This window comes from Coloeus monedula (assembly GCF_965178545.1).
Source record: "Coloeus monedula genome assembly, chromosome: 11".
NCBI lineage: Eukaryota > Metazoa > Chordata > Aves > Passeriformes > Corvidae > Coloeus > Coloeus monedula.
Genome location: NC_138791.1, coordinates 8119719 through 8142689, shown reverse-complemented (window position 1 = coordinate 8142689; position 22971 = coordinate 8119719). Strand labels below are relative to the sequence as shown.

At 39.9% G+C, this 22971-nt stretch overlaps 1 protein-coding gene across 2 annotated transcripts; it reads right to left on the bottom strand.

The window, feature by feature from the left end:
- Positions 1-824: 824 nt before the first annotated feature.
- Positions 825-21962, bottom strand: CCDC66 (coiled-coil domain containing 66). 2 transcript variants are annotated; one of them, XM_082289081.1, is made up of 19 exons: positions 21917-21962; positions 20857-20921; positions 19246-19268; positions 17978-18395; positions 17056-17191; positions 16781-16884; positions 15702-15820; positions 14761-14937; positions 13830-13961; positions 12684-12925; positions 12204-12288; positions 10581-10742; positions 8961-9108; positions 8393-8518; positions 7411-7889; positions 6423-6460; positions 5868-6154; positions 5284-5411; positions 825-1162 (listed from the first exon to the last, which is right to left on the bottom strand). In XM_082289081.1, exons 1-19 carry the CDS (start codon positions 21925-21927, stop codon positions 1082-1084), a joined length of 2961 nt encoding a protein of 986 aa, XP_082145207.1. In that variant the 5' UTR covers positions 21928-21962; the 3' UTR covers positions 825-1081. The 2 variants fall into 2 exon arrangements, with proteins under 2 accessions (XP_082145207.1, XP_082145208.1); XM_082289082.1 differs by lacking the exons at positions 19246-19268; positions 20857-20921; positions 21917-21962 and adding an exon at positions 18665-18901 and having other exon boundaries at positions 17978-18382.
- Between the last annotated feature and the right edge of the window lie 1009 nt (positions 21963-22971).

Below are 22971 nucleotides of genomic sequence, written 5' to 3'. Positions count from 1 at the left end.
CTCCCACTTCAGCTTAATGATTCCTGGGCTTTCAGGCTTTTTTTTTTGTTTGGTTTTGTTTGTTTTGTGAACTAGCACTGCGGTAAGTACAGTTTTACCTGTTTCTTAACCCTTTTTAATTTCACATCTGCTGAGTTACCAACTTTTTCCCCCTCAGCGATTCTCTCTTACTTGGCTCGTTTTGTTCATCGTCCTCTGCCTTGGGCTTCTGGCAGGCAGCAGCCACAGTGAGCAGCTGTGGAGTCTCCACACAACCCTTGCTGCTGCAGTGCTGGTTTTGCTGAGAGTCTTAACTTTTGCTGCTGGTCTTCGGGTTGTCCAAGTCCTGAGCTTGGGGGTTTTCCTGTTTGTAATTTGATTTTACTGCTTTCCTCTGGGATGTGTTGTTTGGTACCAGGTGAGTGTTTGAAACTATGTAACTAAACTCACAAAATTAGTAGGGACAAAATTACTGGTTAAAAAGGGCAGCTTTAAAAAAACCCCCAAACCCATGGACTTTTGCCTAAAGTTGATTCTTTCCCTCTATAAACAGTGGATTGATCTATTTGTTCAAGTTAAGAACCAGTACCAGACTAGTGTAGCACTTATTACCCTCCCCCAAACATGGCAAATAATCTTTTCTGAAAAAAAGAACTCCCTTGTATCAATGAATTGTTCCACATTGTGATGAACTGTGGTCTTAAAATCTGGGAGTACTGAATATTCACTGTATAAGCCTAAAAGGTGGCTAAATATTGAAATACAAGCAGTTTTGTATAGTTAAAAACAAGCCATTCAGAATTCTTAATTCTTAATCTTTTTATTTATCAAAATTCACACACTGAGTTCTACAAAAACCTATGTAACAGGTTTCTTCCATGTTTTTGGTGGTTTATATTAAATTGACACATCTTTATTCTAAACAGACAAACCATCATTAGTTTAATGTATCTTCAATATAAAAGGTAACATGACCCTGTAGTCTATCAAAATGTTCATAATTTAATTTTCATAAAAAAAACTAGAGGTGGTTCATAATTAATTACAGTAGCAAAGTGCTGTGCATTTCCATTTTAAGAATTCAGAACATTGATAGTACCTCTCAAAACGGTGGCATGAAGTTCTCTTGAGCTACAATGGGAATCAGAGTGTTCTCCAACTCCTTCTGCTTCTGCAGGAGGCCCTGAAATAAATAGAAATGTGAATGTTCTATCTTCCTCATGCAGCCTGAACTAACAAAGTGTCATTGTTTCATAGTTAAAAACAATTTCCTTGTTAAGGCCCAATGGATTTGAAATACACAACTTCAGAAAAAACAGTAGAACCTCACACACCCAGGGGAGAGGGAACTTCTACAGAAGCCTTCAAGTGTGACTGGCATGGAAGCCAGGCCAGTTTGCAGGGATGACCATGCAGAGGGAAAATGGACTTTTCCACTGTATGAAATGGAACCTTCTCATTCCTTTGTGCACTGTCTCTGCCTTTGCAGTGTTGTAGTGAATTCTTGTAGGACGCTGAACCCCAAACTTTGATAGGCATTGGCTTTTAGCCTTAACACAAACAGTACTCTAAGAGCAGCATTGCCATTGGAACCAGAGCAGTGTCAGACACTTTGGAATATGGATTTGCTGTCAAAAGGTTCAAGGTTCCTGCTTTGTTAATGGTTCTTGTAAGTACTGATGATAGAGAAAGCCTGTCACAAAAAACCCTCAGGAAATGTATCCTTGTCTATCAAGTAATACATGATAGAACTATGCCAAGTATGTGCATAAATTAAGTCTTTTTACTGTAATTAATAGGATCATATATAGTGATACAACTGGCCCCTTGCTTTCCATCTATTTTAGACTTGTCAAAAATAATTTGGTACCATGGAGGCTTTCTAAAAAGCAAAGAAAAGTAAATTATTTTTCTCAGAGTTCCAAGGCCTTTCTCAAAGGTAAGAGTTACAAGGCTGCTGGCACAGCTCAGTACAGACCTAATGCAAGCCAGCAGCTCCTACAGCAATTTAGACACAGATTCCTGGTGGCACCAAAGGAAAGTCAGCACAGCAGCCTGTAAGCCTCCACTGTGGCTCCTTCAAAGGCAGCAGCTGCTTACTTTCAATCACTTGATGAATTGCTTTCTAATAATCAACAGGATCTGCTTATTTCTATTAATGGCTCAGTGTTTTCAGTCTCTGTGTCAATAATTACTATTTTTACAGAGCATTTCTTGTGTTTAGGAGCACATCACAAAAACAAGTTATAACACAAACTGCCCTAAATAGACCAAGAGCTGAGGAACAAGTAACCCTGCAAGCTGGGAGTTCAGTGTTTATCCCATGGGTTGCACAGCTACTACGAAGGTGCACAGCAATGGCAAACAGCTCCCCAGGGAGCCGTGGGGGTGTGTCCCCACCCAGCCATTGTCACCTGCAGCCCTTGGGCTGCTGCCTCAGGAACAATGGGATGCCTTGGCAGTACTGACCTGGGGTGAGGAGGGTGTGCTCCTCTTTCTTAAACTTTGGCCCTTCTCTGTCACAAATAGTTCACTTTGCTGGGCTTATCCACTGACTTTTGATTTCATTGAGGAAAGTGAGTCTGTTGCTAGTTCTTATTCCTGCTGTGACCTGAGACACAGGAAGAGACTTGCTGTCCTGTAGCAAATGCAGTGACAGACTGACCCTCCCTTTGCCCTCTCTTTTCCCTGGTGTTTTCCCCAGGCTCTTCCTGCACCAGCCCAGCTGTATTTATCTATCACTGGCTGAGTGTGGAGTTCGAAGACTAAAGAATGTTCAAAATTATGTGAATATTATGTGAATTTCCCCGGACAAAACAATGGCTAAATATGTTGTAAATATAGATATGTATGTATGTAGTCTGAAACTACCAGTCCGCTCTATATCTGTATATATAAATGTAAAAAAGCAAGACTAGATTATCTTCTGAAACAGAAAACTTGGCTTTTTGTCTGTATTTCAGACAAAATTCTGCACTATTTGTACTTTCTCAATGAAGTAACTGGTGCAAAACAAGTGTAATCTGTACATCAGGAGGAGTACACAATACTAGGTATAGGTATACAAGATATACTGAAGTTGAACAGTTCATGTCCTAAATGCCTTCTGCAGCTGGCAGGGTATTTAAAAAGGAACTCCACATGGTTTAAGTTAACTCTCTTGCAGAACCAAGATCCACTGAAAGACTAACCTTACTGTTACTTTTTAGCCACTGCAAAAATGACTGTAGGTTCCTGTCTTCTCTAAGCTTGCCAGCTTTAACCTTTTTAAGTACCCATGGCTTTTGTATCTGCAGCAAGCACAAAGATCAAATTGTACCTTGAATCTGGCTTCCATCTTAAGCAAAATGCCACTGGCAAGTGAAGTGAAGTGAAATACAGAACATGGAACTTGTATAAAACATGGACTTGCCCAAAGAAGGTGAATCATTGCAGGCTGTGAACAGTACAAGGACCCAGCTTCTACTGCAAACTGTAACTGTTCCACAAGGTCCCCAAGCAGGGACCTAGCCCTGGGCTAGGAGTGATAACTGTAACTGCTTCCCAAGCAGAGACCTAGCCCTGGCCAGCTGAAAGTGATAACGAGTGGGAAACTCCCAAAGTACCAGCAGGAAAGAGTGAAGATGCAAAGTCACAGGTTCTGCTAGAACAGATAGGGAACTAGAGTGTAATCAGTGAAATAGATGTAGGTGGCCCATAAATGTAATGTGAACATCTCTGTGTCATAAAGGAAGATGTAGTTATTTGTGTTAGCTAGATTGGAATGGTGTGCTGTGTAAGCTGGAGATAAGAAAACCACAGGTTATGTAAAACCCCAACCCCCAGCTGTGGGACTCCAAGATAAGTAACTGGCAGGGGTGGGGGGCAGATTTGTAAAAGTATAAAATGAACAATAGTGGGATGTGCAGATGGGGGTGCTGACCCCTGCGTGCTCCTGGCACCAGTAAAGGTGTCTTTACAGAACCTGCTGTGGAGTAGATTCCTTTGGATCAGAAGCCTGAATACAAAATACTTAACAGCTGCAGATATTTAACAAAAATGTTAACAAGCAGGGAGGAGGACCAGATCGGATGAAACCAATCTGGAAGCTGTTAGAAACTGGCAGCCTTTCAGTGTTCCTGGGTCAGAGCTTTTCTTACTGACCTGGGGAAAGTTACAAGCCTTTGTTTGCACAAGGAATTTAGCTACTGCTGAAGCACTGTGTGTATGTGGCAGTGATGCTCTTTCTAAAGCACAAGTAATCAATAGCAGTAACTGCTGTTAATTTTGCTGTGCTTCATTCTGTCAGGTTTTCTTCCCTTTATTTTGATTATTTATGAAATTTTCCTCTCTCAAGGCAGATAAAAATCCTGCTGCTAGCACTAAGGCACTTTTAGATGGGACTCGTTCAAAAGCAAGGGAAGATACTGGTACATGTTTATTTTCAGTGTTCTTCACAAAGAAAAGGCAAGCCTGAAGTAAATATTTTTTTGTCTTGCAGCCCTGTCAGGCAATTTAGAAGCACAAAAGAGAAGTGCTCATGTGCATGTCCAGACCTGTGGCTTCAGTGGCTGTGGCCCACACCTTATTGTCAACAGGTGGAGTATCATATTCACTCAGGCTTTAATAAGTAGATGCCATTACAGTAACTGACTACAAATAGAACAATGTACACAAACACACACAAGCTTTTATCTCAGAGGCTCATGTGTCTGTGGCATTAAACTAATTTTCATTTTCTTTTCAGAAAACCTGGCTGATTGACAAATCCTGAGTTTTCTTTTTAAATGCTAATAAGTAGCAGCTGTCTTGGAAGGATTTTTTTAAGTGTTCACACTTCCAGTTTGCAAATTAACAGTATTTTTCCAGGCCTGACAGGAGACCACCCCACCAACCCTTCTGCACCAACCCTTCTGCACCAACCCCACTGCTCTGTCCTGACCTGGGAACTGCAGAGGGGAAATCTCATTAGCAAGGTTCTAGTGTTGTGTTAAAGTTCTATTTTTTTGGAACCGATCCATTCCCTACAAACAACCCTAACTATGGAAACCTGGATGCCAAACAAAGCCATTTCTCTTGGTTTCAGGTTTGCTCAGGCACTCCACTGTTTCATAGCTGATTTAAGGACTAATATTCTCTCTCTAAGTCCTGTCCAAAGGTGGAAGCAACACGTGAAAAGCAAAATTAGTGAAATGGAATAAAAGTGGAGGCCAGGGCTCAAAACATAAATAATATGATGGAAATTGAATTAAAGATTATGATGTGATAATTTTTACTTCAGTATATATATACACATGCACATTCATCCAATATATTTTTGCTTACCTGTCGTAATTTTGACAATCCTTTGAGAATTGCTTGTTGTCTCTCTCTGATTGTAACTACATCAGGATTGAGAAGAGGATCTCTAATGTGATCTGAGCTAAAAATCTGTCGTGGCATTTGGTAAGAATCTAAAAGTAAACATATATCAAATCAGTTAATAATATTCTTTGTTAATTTTCTTTTAATTTTGAAGCAGTAGATTTTGAAAGTTTGTGAAAATCAGGGATTGGTTGCTCTCAAGATTATAATCTCTACTTTTAAATGAAAACAACACTGAGATTCCTAAACCCCAATCTCTATACAGTTATGCAAGAGGTGCAATCATACTTCATGAAAGGTAAACAGACAAAAAACGGATAGAAGAATTTTTTTGTTGCTTTTCTGATTTTTTTAAAACTTATCCCATGGTTTTTTATTTTTTTTTTAATACAGAGTATAATTTGTCTGCACAGCCTTTCTTTTTGCACAGCACTGCTGCGACACAGAGAGATCACTGCAAAATTCAGTAAAAAGCAAATACGGAATTGGCTGAAGCTGTAAATCACTGTAACATCTGTTCTCCTCTCCACGAATCCTTTCAGTACCGTGCAGGTGTCGATGCTGGGGGTCCTGTGTTGAGGGCCGGCTCAGCGGTGCCTCAGGGTCGAGGTAATAAACCTCCCGCGTGCGCACGTAGGGCACGAACTGTGCCGAGGGAGGTCTCGCCGCCTCGGGGATGGCAGGGGGGGAGCTCCTCTGCTGGGCATCTGCCTTGCTGCTCCTCTCTCTCCTACCATGGTGGTTCTGCACCAGGAAATGAGAAGCCTGGATCTGTCTTTGTTGTACTTGGAGTAATCTGTTCCTAACTGCTGGAACAGGTGGGGATTCAGACCTGTACGGAACAATCGCGGTTATAAAAAAGCTCAGACAATACTTCAGTAATGTGATTCATTTTCTCAAATAGCAGACACAAAGAAACCTTGGAGGACAGGATTTTTGTTCATTTACTTGGCTTTTATACCTGAAATCTGTCTGGTCTTGTGTGTTTTTAATATTAAATTAGATGCATCTAAATTCTTTTTAAAAATCAGGAAAGAAAAGTACGTATATTTCAGTAATAATGTGTTTCTACATTTCATTAATGCAGAGTATTGACGTACCTTTCTTCATTCAAGTGATTCTTATGAAATTGTTCTTCCTAGGAGAAAATCGAAAAAAGTCAAAAGTAAAACCAAAAATCTCCATTTTTTTATATTAAAAGCTTTCTTTTTTCAGAGCAAGTTTGTTCTGAAATTCCAAAAGGACTGTTTAACCTGGGTTCAGGAGAAAGGTATTTATCAAAGATTTGCATTTAAGAGACTTGTAGTGCCTACGAAATAAATGAACAAATTACAAGAGGATTTGCCCCAATTTTCTGTCGTTGGCAGCTCTAAGCACTATCAAAAATATTATGTATATTTTCTTATGTTCTTGGCATATAAGAATTTATAAACCTGAAAGGTTCAATCCAAGATATTAAAGGAAAGGTCCAGAGTTTTGCTCTTTGAAGGTGTGAGAAAGTGAGGTGTTTGTGCATACAGAGTGAGTAGAGGGAGAGAGGAAAGCCAAGAATACATTCGGTAGTATTTTCTTTAAAAGACTTTTTTCCAGCCACAAGCTCTACTGATATAATGCTTACTGCAAATGGACAATGACTCCACTAAGGAGGATGCATTTCTGTGGCAATGGAGTACACATTCTCAATAATCCATTCTCTTTGCAAAAATAAACATTGTTTTCTTGAGCAGGTACTGCTGTACCTCACCTGTCAGCACAACACAATGACTGGGCAAAAAAAAGCAAGTCAGTGATGTCACTGTGTCCTGCACACTGCTTGCAATCAAGCTCCCTGTTTACATAATGAATCAGTGTTAGTCTAGAAATGAAAAGGAATCAACACTTTGGAAGACTGAAATAACAGTAAAAACTCAGTCACAAAATCTGAAAATGTTCTGCTGCTCCTGATGAACAACAGAGTGCTGACACAAGGCTGAGCAACAGGAGAGCTTCAATGCTTTGGTTACATAACTGAATTCCCACCCAGGTAAAATTGAGGAACAAGAATCTTAAAAACACATCATTGTTCTCAGAGAGCAGAGGGTGACCCACCTTCCTGCCTCTGTGGCCCTTGTTCTTCCCAGCTGTTTCTTCCCGAGGTGAGAGAGACCTGGCTGAGTGCCCCCCTCTTCTTGTACTGAGCTGCCCAGGGCTGTTCCTTTCTACCAACTGCAGCAGCTCCATTTGGCGGCGCACTTTGTTCTCTTCCCTTTGTTTCTGCAGTGGTTTAGGGTACCTTTCTGAGGCTGGAATGTATCTTTTCCCAGGCTTGTTTATGTTCCAGTCAGGTCTTTTGCTGTATTTTTCTGAAGACTTAATTTGTCTTTCTCTTCTTGCATATTGCTCGTATAGATCACTGTAAATGCCACCAGTCTCTTTTCCTGAAAGTTTATTTTTATCCGTATACTGCATTTCCTTCTGGTATTTTTTACTGTTAGAGGTTTCTTTATATTCTATGGAAATATCAGGTGATTCACAACATGCAGTTCTTTCCTCAGCTGACTCAGTGTATGCTGAAGTATTAAAGCAATCTAAAAAAAAAATTATTATATTTTAACTCCAAGTCTGAGCTATTCAAATTACTTGGTTGACTTTTGTATGTGTATCAATTTACCATTACTGATTTTATTTAAAAAATGACTGCTCCAGTTTTATAATGCTTTTCTATTCTTTTTTTCTGTGGAACAGAGGACCAGTAGAAGCAAATTCAGTAAGGAAGAGATAAAACACAGAAGACTTGAGAACCAAATCAAGTTACTTAATAAATTTGGACCTATGTGGCTTGTGACCCTAAGTCAACACTATATTCCAGACTGTGGGATTTGTAACTGGTAAGTAACAACTATACAGAAATATAATTTATTTAGAAGAATAAAGAGTGATAAATAGAGGAACAAAGTGATACACCAGCATGTCTGTGTCTGTGCAAGTATTTCTTTCTAGCTTTATTCATTGTGAGTAACAGTGATTTGGCTCAGTTGCACAAATGGAGTCCCCCTGCCTGTCTGGAGTGACTCAGGTGCGGGATCTGTACCTGTCTGCACCGCGGTGTCCCTCCGAGGAGAAACCTGCTGCTCAGGGGGACTACTCTCCACACCATCAGGGAAATCAGTACTTCGTGCTGAAATGCCAGAATTACAATTTTCAAACTGTGTATCACCTGAAAAGTGGCAAAATTGTTCCATTTAGTAACCCCAGTTCAATTTAAACCATGCTACAGAGTTATCAGGCTGTTGTGGTTTAGAGCTCAAAGCACTACGGAGAACTCTGGTCCAGATCCCAATACTCGCCCTTTTCCACTGGAAATCTGACAGCACATAGAATATTCCTGTGCATTCCTGCTAATATCTTTATACATTTCTTCCTTTATGTAACACACTATTTGAAACTTACTAAAACACAATATTCTCCATAGTTGTTAACGTTTCTATTTTTTTGAAAGGTAAATAAATTGTAATGAAATTTGGTTTGTGAAGCAAAGGAGCTATTTCTAACTCAAATGCAGACAGGAAAACAAAACCAAAAAACTCCAACCCCAGAAACAACTTGCTTTCTAACACCAAAGGAGCAGGCAAACTGAGTATGAGAAGACTTGTACTTGCCACTACAAAGATTGTTCTGAAGTTTTGAAATGTCATGTGCCTTCTGAGCCAAGTCTGGAATGTGCTGTTGTTGTTTTGATCCATGGGCTAATTCCTGAGCTTTTTCCGTTGTCTGATAAAGCTCTTTGGCTTTAAGAGTTGCAAGTTCCTTAAAAAAAAAAAAAAAGAAAAAGTTAAATATGTGATCATTTATTTTCATTTATTTTGAGAATAAAATCTATTGGATTATTTAATCACCATATAACCCTCAAGGTTTACATATATTCTTATTTAGAGAAAATATTTTTTTTCAAAACTAAAACTAGTTGAGTAAGTGCAGTACGTAACCTATAATTTCTATGATCATAAATTCAGAACCTCTGCTGTACTAATGAAAGATCTTCAATCCTACCACTAAAAAGTGAGCATTTATATCCTCCAAGTTATCTGGATATTTATTTCCTTTCTAAACAATTCCTCTTTTTCTAGATGCCATCTGATATCAGCCATCTGTGACTTCCTGTAACACGTGGTTTAATGAAATGAAAGGAGCCTAAACAAAACTAATAAACCCCATTTTCCTCCTACTTTCACAGGAAGGAGTCAGTAAAAGCTCCCCAGCAAATGTCAGGGGGTTACTGTTCCCTGACTCAGTGGGTTCAAGATGCAGGAGACCAGGAAAAGGAAAATCTCATTTCCAAACTGTTATGAGCAGCTGATCCCACTTCCCCCTGCATTTGCAGTTGGAAAGAACAACTGGTGCTGTAACATGTAGCTGAGCAATTACAGAGAAGGATGACTTTCCCCATGTTGTACCAGTCTGTTCAAGAATCTACAGGCAGATGCTACACATTTCCATCCAGGAAATGCAGAGAAATCAGGAATCCACATTTCTGCAGGCTTTGAAGAAGACTGTTTTTGGAATCACCTTGTCTTATGACACCATGGAATCTGCTACTGTTCCAAAGAGGAAGCAAACAGTAATAGCTGCTACTGTGCCAAAAGGAAGAATGAAATGTCAGACCAAGTGTTTAACCTTCCACAGAGGTAAGAACAGATAGAAATGCAAAATCTGTACCAACCAAAGGTCAAAATGTACTTTTGGTTTACCTTTTATATGAAAGCACTGTGTAAAGCTTAGCAACAGCTACACAGGGGAAACCTGTAGAACTTGAATGACTTTTAAATTTACTTTTCCACACTATATCCTAAGAAGTCTTTAATTCAGACTGAAAGCACATTCACTCAGATGAACTTATGGTACTGAAGCACCTTAAAAGCATCAAGTTACCAATTACAATAACTGGATCACATACTTGAGGTATTTTTAAATTTTAAATTTCCATTTTAAAATGGCTGTTTCTGCACTATTTAAAACTACATTTCTATTTTTGCCAGTTCTTTAATTTCTCTTCTTGAAAAGGCCATTGTTAAAAAAAAGAATCTGGCCTTACTCTTGTATGGTGTTGTAAGTTTATTAATTATAAAAGCAGATTTTGGTTTCAAATGTCGACATTTTGGATAGTTTTCATTTTCAAAATGATGCGGTGACACAATTTTGCAGGTGAGGAACACGAAACATTTTCCTCAAAATTCAGTATTATCACTGACTATCTACACTAAAGATAATGCAAACCCCACCTCCTTTTGTTTTTGTTTCAGCATTTCTTCTTCAAACTGTTTCTGCAGTTGTGCTTTTTCTCGTGCCAGGCGCAGTTCTTCCTGTTGTTCTTCCCATTTTCTCTGCTCTTCCTCCAGTTGTTTCTTCTTCCGTTTTTCTTCCACCTGAGCCATTATTGCTTTCTGGCAGGATCAGAAAAAAAAAAGGCAAAGTAAAAGATACAACATTAAAGTAATGTAAGGTATTTATTTGTGTATTTTTATATATGTGTAGAATTGGATTTGAACAAGTGAAAAAAAAAAATTCAAGACAATTTATTTCAAGCATTCCTGGTTCTGTTTCTGGGAAACCACCAGCCCAATTGAGCACTCTGAAATACTCAGAAAAAAGAGCTTTTTATGTTTTAGAAAATGCTTTTTTTTTTTTTCTTGTAAAGAGATGAAGGTCTGATTTTCACCTTATGCACATACGGTAATCTGTAGGAGCCCAGAGTGCTGAGAATATTTCTCTGCCTGTTCTGCCTGTTTTTAAGGGTTCTTACCCCCCTGAACAACACTGTTTTAGCTTCAAACCTTGGAAAAAATTACCAACAGTCAGACAACAACTAGAAAATACAGTGGTGTGAATTAGGTGATAGACTACTATGTAAGATTGTCATAGGGTGAAAAATTTAGAGGTTTTGGGCTTCTCTTTGTAGTAAATAGGTAAGAATAAAAATATCAAAATGGAGGATTGTTGCTGTTCTCTAAACCTTCTTCTACTACTCCATGTTCTGCAGTAAAAGTAGTCTGGGATGATTGGATAGAGAATTCCGCAGTTCCTGCCCGTGTTACTGAATAATTGGTAGGAAAGTGAAAATAATGTATGTTTTTAGGAACTATTGGTTAAAATATCTTTAAAAGGCTGTAACACCTTAATAATCTTGATAGAGAGGCCTCACTCCTGCTTTTCTGTGCTCTATGCTGTACCTGGGTCACGCCAGTGGCTCTGTTCCTCTGATTAAGACTTAACAAACAACTATCTGGAAGCATTGAAACTCAAGGAAAAGTCTCGGTTAATCTTTGAAACTCCTTGCAAGGACTTTCAGCAAATTCTCTCCCATCTGGAGGGACTTGATTTATGGCATGGTAAAGTGTCAGTAATCCAAGAGTTTGATCCAGCAGAGCAACAGTATGACCAGAACAGTCTTTTTACATTTATCCTGAGACTTCTTCACACCATGCTAGAGACACCAGCATGCAGATACACATTGTCAGAGTGCCACAGAGGTTATGTAAATGTCAGTAAAGCAGATGAAAGACTAAAGATTCATGGAGTGGCAATCTGTAAATATCAGTCCTCAACAGTGGAGACTGAAGGAAAATGCACACAAACCTGTTAGAGCTCTAAAGACTCAACTGTACATTTTTTGAGGCAGGAATTCAGTTACAGAAATGCAATAATCTTCTGCAAATATTGAAAGAGAACTGTAGAGTCTGACTGAAGGAAATACTGCCAAGCAATGTACATGTCATCTAAAGCATAAAAGTCAAGTGCCTCCCTGAATGCTGGTATTAAATCTCATGCTTTACTCATGAGACAATACCTTCCATCCTTTCTTCTTATGAAAAAAGTGTGAAAAAAAGTGTAAAACCAAAGTCTACCTGATGTTCCAACTGCTTCTGCCGTCTCCTGTCCCTCTCCTCGATCTGTGCAGGGTCCAGCAGAGCTGTCATGGAACGGAGAAAACTGTCAAAAAAGGGACATGTAAATGTTTTTAATCATTAGAAAATAATCCAAAAGCCTTTCTTAATTGGAATCAGTTAGATTTCATTTTCATATTGAGGTTCTCTCATTATATTAATTATAAATCCACACATAATTCAAAAATTATGAAATTCCTTTTATTAAGGAAAAAAGTAAGGTTATTTGCAGTAAATTTTATTAATGAACAATATAACCACTTGTGCCTTTCAACAGTGAAACAACAGGTACTTAAAAAAAAGCAAAAGCCAAATGAATAAGATCCAAAGATCAGATTAAAAGAATCTTATTTAATTTCTTTTTTTTTTAAATTTTAATTTCTGAGGAGGTACCAGAAATGTACTGGTTGGGAAAATAATTACCCTTACAAGCTTACTCACCTGACTCTCTGACTTGGTTCCAAAGCACCACTTTTAGCAGCTTTTTCTGCAGTTCCCACCTGTAAAGGCATGAGGTTGCCTAAAGCTGCAGGTGACAAAGGGTGAATGAAAGCAGTCGGGTCCTTGTGGTCAGGTGACAGGCAAAGACTTTCAGGCTTTCTGTACATTCCATGTTGTGCATTAGCATTAAGGTGGTTCTTAAAAGAATCAAAATGCATTGCCCATCTGTCATGCTCTTCTGCCTAAGTATCAAGCAACAAAAAAAAAGAAAAAGTATTTAATTACACTGTTTCTGTAAGGTGTGGTTAACAAAACAGAAAATACACATTTTTTATTACAGGAATATTTGAAAAGCTACAATGCAGACAGCAGTTAATTCCTTAAGTGAGAAAACAAGTGTCTCAGTTGCTTAAAATGCAAGTCAGATCACAAATTATAATGCTGATCCATACCTGGTCAGCACAAACATACTGCTACTACATTTTCATGGAAAAAAAGAAAAAGGTCACTCCCAGGTTCCTGCAGCCCTCCCCCCACAGCTAAAAAACCCAATTTACAAAGGAAGCCTGATCCCTTCAACAACTTGGGAAAAGATACGACTTGTGTTGTGTGTAGGTCTGTAACTACTCCTGGCAGCAAGGCTGTCTTTGGGGGATGAAAAAAGGTAAGGCTATTTTCTTCAATACTTTCTGGAGAAGTGCTTGCTTTTAAACTTTTTTAAACTTTCAGGAGTGTGTATGTGTATTAAAATAATATTTCTAGAAACAGGATTTAAGCATCACTGTGACACACTTTACTTGTCTTTTCTCATCTCCTGTAGTCTACACAAATTTTCTTTTTCCTAAGTGTCTAGCCGTGGTCTCTACACCACCTTGCAAACCCAAGTGCTTTTACAAATGGTGGAACAGAGAAAGAAAGTGTAGCACTACTACTGCCTCCATGCCTGCAGCAAGCTCTCTTACCAGACACTGAAATACTGAACAGCCACTGGCTCAATGTCCAGTAAGTCCATCCTTATGGTGAAAACCTGGACATGCTGCAGGAAATCCCATCTTTGTTGCCACTTCACTAATTACATCTTTTATTTCTTAGAACAAAACTGTAGAGAAAGACTTATTTCAAAAAGTCCCTCTAAACCACAGGTACCTTTGATAAATTAAGTTTTTCTTCTATTTTTCGTAATTTAGCTTCTTCCTTCTGCTTGTCCAACTCTTCAAGCCACTTCTTCTGTTGCTCATGTTTCAAAGCACTAAAAGGTCGTTCCTGTGGCACAGCTTCCTGAAATAAGGTAACAGCTAGTTCTTGTACAAAAAAATTAAGTATCTTGTCTACCACATAATAAAGACTTGGCAGAAAGCTCGGCCTTCAGCTGGTGAGCAAAACTGGGCCCTTCTCTAGCACAAACAAAGGATGTACATTTGTAACTGCAGCAAGTGTCTGACTGCTGACAGAAAGATGAATTCTTTGAATATTACTTTAACTTGAACCATCAGCCTCTCACTCCAGAAAACCTTACTTATTTGTATCATGAACAGAAATCCCTTTTTCTTCCTGTGGTTCACTGTTCAGTCTGTGTTCCAGGTAGATTCAGCACCACAATCAAATTAGCAGTAATCTGTCTCAAATTAAGGAGCTACCATCTTCATTCTTCTGTTTCTGCTTCTTAATGGATGTCTGTATTATTTAATAAGCTCCAGCAGCACTGAGAACTTTCAGTGCCATCTGACAAAAAACTCCCTTCAGTCACTGCCTACCAGCCTAACTCAAAACCTACTTCTTGAACCTTCTGCCATCAGTATCTTTTATTTTATATAGGTTCCCACTTCTCTATTTCTTCAACACGTACTTAAAAACTAATTAATACTGCTTGGCACACCTCTAGTACTGTTCTTCACATCAGCCTGGGAAATGCTGTCTTCAAAGCATTGATATTTTGGTAAACATTCATTCAGACACAATTATTTAGATACAGCAAAAAGGTCTGAGGAATTCTTCTAATTTAAAACGACTATTGGAGACAAACATTTGTTGTTAATACATAAGTAAAAAAAACCCTGCATGCAATTTAGGATCTCACCCTGAAAGCCAATGCTGTGCAACTGCCAGCTGGAAAGTCAGAAGAACTGAAATCAGAAGACTGCCCAGCTGGAGCTCTTGGAACATTCAGTGCAACTCCATCAGACTCTGTGGCTAAAGCAGCTGTACAGGCAGAGTTTTCCTCAGTGCCATGAACTGAATCAGCTGGAAACATTGTCTGCAAATAAAGGGACCATTTTAAGACTTATTTAGTTCACCTGTTTTGTTTGTTAACAAAATTATACTTCTAGAAGCTGCTGTTCATTAAAACTTCAGCCCAAACTTGTAACTAAGTGTCTTTTATCCACTATTTATCAATTTTGTGGATTGAAACGAATTCTTACGGGGCAGTCAACTCTTTGCTAGGAATGCTGAATATGCCACCAAAAAAAAGTGCAATTTGCTTTTGCTGGAAGAACTGATAGCAGATACAACTCTAACTTCTGTTTAACAGCAATAAATTTCAATGCAGAAGTCTCTTGTGAATATATTTATCTAACACAGTGTTTTCAGAATGACAGCTGACTTTTTAAAAGGCTAGAAGTCATACTGCTATGCTCATTATGTAAGCAATCAAATATGTGTGAGAGCTCATGAACAACGTATATAATTATATAGCCAGGAATTACATTTGAGACTACTCCCCAAACAGAACAAGAAAAGATTTATACTTTTTAGTCAGGAATCCAAATGAAAGGACAGGAATGGGTTGTTCAGGTTACAAAGATCTTAAGCTGAGAGGTTACAAACTGGAGCAACAAGTGTGGACCAGGGAGATGCAGCAATTCATGCCCTGAGAGGGCTTAAACCACCAGTGGTATTGGATTCTACAGATCTGTACAGATTTGTACAGAAAATAAAATCTTCTATTAATTAGAAGTTAAACTGTTCTGCAGCAGTACTGGGGAAACTGTGTGCTCTTGTATTTCTTGACAGCCTTACCTGGTCTGGGTGAGGTGTTTCCACTTTATGGGTTTTATTATTGCCAGGTTTTGCCCAGAAATCGCCCATGTTTCCCTCCAAAGTTTCTTTCAGTTTCTTCTTCAGTGCTACTTGTTCATCTTAAAAAAACAAACAAAACCAAACTCTAGCAATTACTAGACATCCTATTACAAACAGTATATGGCAGTTTAAAAAAATGAAAAAGACAACAATACATGTCTCCCCTGTTATTTGGACTGTAAAATGGACTCAAGAGTTGTCACCATTGTCTGACCACTCAGTCATGACCTTGCTCTTAAGAGCAAAGTGAGTGTCTGCACAGGTAACTGGGGAGTCTCTCTGAGAAGACTAAAAAGCACCAAAGGCTTAATTTCCCAGGGAAAGAGGGAAAACTAACAAATAACCAAGTATATAAACTCTCTCCATTTTGTTATACCAGTCTTGAACAACTGTAACATTATTAAAACCAACAGAGCTATACTGGAAGCTAGTGACAATGCAGAATTAAACATGAAACCAAATGGTCTAAATCCAAGCTCAGAACAAAACACAGCACTCCTCCATGTGAATCACAAAAAGCTTAATTTATCAGGGAGAATTTATTCCTGTCTTAAACATTTTTACTTTTCTCCAGAGATTCCCTTTGGTTGGTGATGGGGCTGGACTGCAAACTCTCTCAAGTTCAAACTGCAATTTCATGCAGTCATGCTTGTAGATTGGGGTGATGCTGTTCCCATTAAAGACCAAATGCATTTGTTAGTGATAATGGCTGCCAACTACTGTCAGAATGTGACAAAACTGCTGGCAAGTAGCACCTAAAATACAAAGCATAACAATACATCTATTTGAGATAATATTTAATTGCCAAAGAAGTGTTTCTTGCAAGAATTTATAATCTTTGCATAAACTTTTGAAATTCAAGAATCTTAATCTGTCTTGGAGGCTTATTATTTACTTTTCAATTTGTAGCAACTGTACTGATATAAGTAAATTTAAAGGGGCATAAGGAATATCAAGTTTCTTGGCATTTTGAGTGAAATGAAAACTGATCAAAAATGTATTTTATACATCATAAATACCTAATTCCTTCTTCCACTGGGCCTTTTTAAATTCCAATAAGGCTTTCTCCCCTTCTCTTTCACCCAAGGTACTAAACATGTCAGCAGGTTTCCATGAATCCTTTCTAGAGAAAAGGAATGAGGGGGAAGATTTTTATCTAGAAAGCTGATCCATTAAATTTTAAAGGTAATTTTGAAATTAGCATTTATAAACAATATTAATGTTATTAAGAACTTATGATATGAACCTTTATTGGAGACACAATTTTTGTAGACAATAACTCAAATGTACGTACGTAACTTTTTGTCCTGGCTGTGGATGTGCTTCTTGTTTCCTGCTTGAATCAGAGTTTGCTTCATCTGGAACCAGGGACACTTCACAATCTTTCTGGAGTGATGCTGTAACATTCTCCTCTGATGCCTCATAAGAAGCTGTGGTAGAACATAAATATATAAATGTAAATAACCACTAAACTTCCTTCAGCTTTGAGTAAATACTTTGAGAGCAGAAGAAACTTGCAGATTGCCCAAATTTAACAGAAGTGTTTTCAGCCCTACTTATATAGTTAAGGCACGTAAGTTAGACCTTCACAGGGTATTCTTAAAATGCTAGACTTAGCAATCATTTATTCTTGGCTAAGGGCTCAGAATTTGGGACTCTTATTAATTGCAGGATATCTTATTCTTGGTGCAAAGAGCTGACCCCTCCACAGATCCACCAACAGGAGGAAGGATGCAATGAAGGAAGATAAGCAACAACTCTTACACTTCTGAATAGAAGAACTGGGGAGGGGAAAAGAAAAATACTATTCAGCAGTAATAGTCCAGTTAGGCAAAAAGACACATGTCCATCTCTGGGCCATAGGAAAGTGGCAGAACTGCTCTTGAGACACACAGGAAGGCCTGAACTCTTCACAAACCAGAAGGGCCCCTGCTCCTTTTACCTGCCAGTGTAAAATGGTTCTTATTTTGCTTGAAACATTTCTTGCTGTTTTGCTCTTTGAAATACTGGAAATCGATCAAACAGTCCTTTTTACTGTTACAGTTATGAAATGTTTGGTTCTTCACAGTAACAATTTCACATCCATAATGGCAAATGGTACTTTGTCTGAGACCATCCAACATAAGAGTAACATCTCTCCAACGTGCAAAAGAGTTCAGCTTCCACATTTTGCTCTGTTTCCACAAAACAAATGTATGCTATGGTTTGTATCTTACCCATTTCCTCTTGCTTTTCATTATGAGTCTCAGAGATGCTTCTCCCTTCTTTAACAATCATCAATATCTGTTGAAGCTGTTCTTGTGTTAAACACACCAAACTTTTAAAGTCTTCAGCTGATACACATGGGGTTTGAGGTTTCTGTTTAGTTTTTTTCACAATATTAGGATCCTCTGAATCAGGGTATCTGTTTGTCTTATCTCTTTGGAAAATCAAAGAGTGATCTTTAGTTGTGGCTTCATGTGAGGAGCGTTTATTAACTTGCAGTTTTTCACCTTTTGTCATTGATAAGCTTGATTCACTCCTTGGTTTTGTTAAATTTTCCTGCTTGATACAAGCATTTTGTGTTGGCCTCAAGACGAGCCCAGTGTGCTTTATTCTCAAGGTCTGTTTAGGTGCTCTGGCTTTATTACCCATCTGTTAAAGCAAAAAGATTTCACTATCTATTAAGAAAGGAAATAAAACTGTATTCATAACAAATGAAAACAAGATTGAAGCAACAAGTAAAATAGGTGTCATTTTTATTTTCTGTTCCATCAGTAGAAACTCTGTATAAGCTAATGAAATATCTTCATGAGTACCAGGAATACTTTGGAGGAGAACACAGCACCTGAATTTGAGCATTTCAAAGTGACAGTATGAACAATAACTTTATGTAGCATGACATTTAAAAGAATTTAATAAACATTAATTCTGCTTTACTCTGGTGTTTCTGAAGCCTGGCTCCAAACAGGTACATGTTTTCACCCAGCAGCCAGCAGTATTTCAATCTTGATTTTCCATTCTGTACTAAAGATTTATCTTTTCCAAGGTCCTTTGTGTACACTTGTAATTATTTCCTATGTATTGGGACCTTTTTCTGCTTTTTCTCCTTCCCAAGCCCACTGCATTCCAGTTTACTCAGAGACAACCTGTATGACCAAACTTGAAATTAAACACAGTTCTGATCTCTATTTTACCAGAATTCCTTTAAGGTCTCTGAACGTTCTGATCTAGATGATTTTCTCTGCTGCTCTAACTTCTTGGCCAAGGAAACTAAAGCATTTTGAAAAGGTAAAAATAGTCACAGAACTTTGACTTCATCATTTTGAACAGCTACTATAAACCTGAGAAATAACAGAATATCTCAAGTTAGAAGGAACCCATAAGCACATATTTCTCTCTCATAAATATAATTGATTACAAGTATTTAAACAGTTCAGTTAGTTTCTCAAATTTTCTGTTAATAAATAGTAAACTTGCGTGTTCTAAAAACTTTTCCACTTACCTTCGTGGCAGGCTTTGATTTATCTTTTGGGAAACAAACACAAACATATGAAAGAAGTATTTAATAACAACTTGCTCCTGAAAAACAATCTCGAGAAATTAGTAAAATGTTATATTCATCTGATTTTTTTCAGTCAGGGGGGAAGTACTTCCCCCGTACCATCAGCCCTGATTATTTTACTTTTTTTACTTATTTCAGTATACACACTTCAAAAGCATGTTGGAAAAAAATTTAGATATATTTCAGAAACTATTTCCAGTTTTATACACATCTAATCAAATTATTGTGCCAGTCTGACCTTCCCCTGCTATTCATTGTTTCTCAGAGAGCCCTGTGGCGATGCCTTCTTTGGTTCCATGATGGTTTTTTCTCTCCATCACTGAGATGCCACAGTGCATTGCTCCCCACACCTGTCCCCTCTTCAGTCTCTTAACCCACATCCTAGAGGATGCATAGAGGTGTGGTAGTCTCAAAAACAGTAAGTACCATGTTCCATATAATACTTATGAATAAAGAATGTTCTAATATTAATAGTGGGAAGATGGTACTCAAGAAATCCTGTACACAGAGCTATTTTCTTTGATTTTTTTTCTGTGTAATAGAGAGACAGTAATCCTACTTTAGCCCCTAAGAATGTGAGCAGTGTTTTTCAGCACAGAAACCAAAACTCAGAACAAATACAATTTGATGCAATTTTTGACACCATTCAATTCAAGGAAGTGCTGTTCATATTAGTGTATATAACAATTCTGGAAAAGACAGCTTATTCAAGGCTAGTTCACAGTCCAAGGTAAGGCTTTATCTTGGAGCACTCTGGAACACAGACTGCCCCTCCCCAGCCAAAGATGCTAAGGATGATTGTAAAGAGCACTGGAATTCCTTGTGGCTCAAAACACCACATAATGTCTCATTAGGCAGCTGTCTGGTAAATGCAGAAAATCAATTATAATTTAAAGGGCATTTAATGGAGAATTTCTGTATCCTGACTATGTAGAACAGTTAGGAAAAGTTGGCTTGTACAGAAATGTATGTCTGATAAATCACAAAAATGGAATTTATTATAGAGCTATATGCTGACAAATCACAGAAACAGAATTTATTAACACTTAATTACCAACATAGATTTTTCCAGTATATATCTCAGATGGCAGTAGTGAGATTTGGCCTAAATAAACAGCTTATTGAAAATTAAAAATGTTAATTGCAAATACTGAAGCTACTTGAAAAATGTGACTGTAATGCTGTGTAAATTAAGCAGTTTTTAGGCCTCTTTTATCCTGGCAAGTAATGTGCTATAAAGTTACAGAAATTATCAAGTTATGCCAGTTGATACACAATAGCACTTAACCTTTTTTTTTTTTTTTTATGACAACCTAAGGAGCGGAGACTATTTGCCACCTGTTCCCTGGTGGGCAGACTATTCAGAGCTTCATTATCAACCCAGTGTTCAGAATCGAGCTGGTGAGAGAGAGGACTTGTAAATAATAATGCACAAACATTCTTCCTACTCTGAAAAATATTTCAGGAAAGCTGGGCTTCATGTTGCTTGGATATTAGGTTTAACTTCAAGAAGCTTTAAAGATTACTTGAGAGAAATGATTAAAAAAATACCAGAAGAAGCTAAAATTAGCCTAGGCTTTCCATCCAGCACTTCAGTTTCAAGCTTCAGTCCATCGCTGCAAAATGAGAGAGAGAGAGTGGAATCTGAAATATTAAGTAATCTGATAGTAGTAATATTCTTACATTAATAACAAGAACAATAGTATTTAATTACAACACAGTTTTTACTGTTGTTCCAGATAGTCTTTTACATCCCAAGCTATGTTTTGAGAAGTTACTTAAAGAAATCAACACGTCTTGAAGAGAGTATAGTTTTATTATTGATACTGAAAAAACTGGATTTGCATGTTGCAAAGTAGATCTTTGACACTAAAGGTGCCACTCAATATTGTTATACAGAGCAATGTGCCTCAAGAAATTATTAATCCAACAATATCAACTGTGAGCTGCAAAAATCGCTAACCAAGTCTCCCGGAATGCCAGCGCTGATCACAAAGAGGGGCTGTACTTTGGAAACAGCCTTTGGTTGTGCTTCCATGCACAACAATCCACCTTTGCAAGTGGAACAAGCGCTATTACAAGCGTTTACGAGAAGAGAAAAACGTGGCAAAGTACCCAACTGCCTTTCTTTCTTCCGTGCGCTCGGACAATCCAATATGACGATAAGTCCTCAAAATAACACTTCATCTTCGAATTTCATTTAAAAAAAAAAGTTCAGAGTTTAAAAATCCAGCGCAGCTCGAGCTCGCACGCAACTTTCTCCGGGGCACCCCAGTAAGCGGCACCCCCGTACCCCGGCCCCGGCCGCTCTGTGCCGCAGCCGCGGGCACCGCGGGACGCGGAGGGTGCGCGCTGCCCCCGCTCCGCCGGAACGCGCTGTCCCGAGCATCCCCCTCCCTCCACCGCTTCCCAGGCACTCCCACCGAAGAAGGGTCGCTAGCCCCCGGCTCTGTCCCGTAGATCGCTCCCGCTCCCGGTGCCTCGGCCGCGCGGCACTGCGCGCCCTGGCGCGGGACTGCCGCGTTCCGCGGGGCCGTCCCTCCCCGAACAGCCTCACCCCGTGGAGACCGCGTCTCGCTGCCCGCCCGGCCCGGCCCCGCTCGCTCCTTACCCCAGGTTCATGGCGCTGCCCGGCGGCCGCGGAGCCGCGCGGAGCCCCGCGCATCGCCCGCCCTCAGCTCCGCTCCCCGCTGAAGGAGCCGCACGCCGATTGGCTGCCCGCGGGGGGGCCTCCGCCAATGGGCGCCCGCAGCACTGCGGGGCGGCGTGGCCGGGAGCGCCGGGGAATGGAGTCCTACACATCCCGCTGGGCCGGGAGCGCTGAGCACGGGGTCCCGATGGAGACCCGCACATCCCCCTGGGCCGGGAGCGCTGGGCATGCGGGTCCCACAGCCCCTCGTCCCGGGGCATGGGGTCTTGCAGGCCCACCGAGGCTGCGAATCAATTGCCGGGCGATTATCCCCAGCCTCAAGCGGCTGGGAAGGACGGAGGAGAATGAGGGGCGGGCGTGGGGAAAGAGAGAAGATGGGTGTGGGGAAGGTCTGAGCCGGCCGCTGCCTTCGGAGCGGCCGCGCGGGAGGGCGGCGGCTGCTCGGTCGCTTGCTTGTTTTATTTATTTATTTATTTATTTACTGGTGTGGGCAAAGCGGACAAGGTAGGAGGGGGGCGAGAGGCTGGAGGTGGGGGACTGAACGGCGGTCTCGGGTGTCCCGGCACTGCGGGAAGAGGCGGGCCACTGCCCGGGGCCGGGGCTGGCCGGGAGCGGAGGGCGGGGAGCTCCCAGCGGGAGCCGTGCCCCGGTGGGACTCGTCCCGTCCCTCCTGGCTGCCGTGTCCCGGCCGGGGCTCTGCGGGCCCCGCCGTGCTGCGCTGCCGGAGTGGTTTCTGCACCACGCTGCTGCTGAATTGGGCGATCCGGCCCTTGGCCATCGCCCCTGGCTTGGTTTGCCAGACCGCGCTCCAGGTGCTGGTGCGTGTTCCTGGGCTGCTTGTGATGCTCCAGAAGCGTTTTAGGAGCTGTAGATAGAGCACTGCTGTTGTGTGGGTACAGCTTCTGGAATAATGGGACCCGTAAACCTGCAAGTTAAATGCATTACGTTTTGCAAAGGAGGATTTGGTTGTGTTAAGGAATACAGTCAGATTCAATAAAATGCTTCAGAGCCCGTTA

Coding starts and splice junctions, on each gene's coding strand:
- CCDC66 (XM_082289081.1), bottom strand. Junction 16,885..17,055: donor CAGCCAGGACAAAAAGTTAC/GTACGTACATTT, acceptor CCTTTTCTCTAG/AAAGGATTCATGGAAACCTG. Junction 12,926..13,829: donor AAAAACTTAATTTATCAAAG/GTACCTGTGGTT, acceptor CTTGATACTTAG/GCAGAAGAGCATGACAGATG.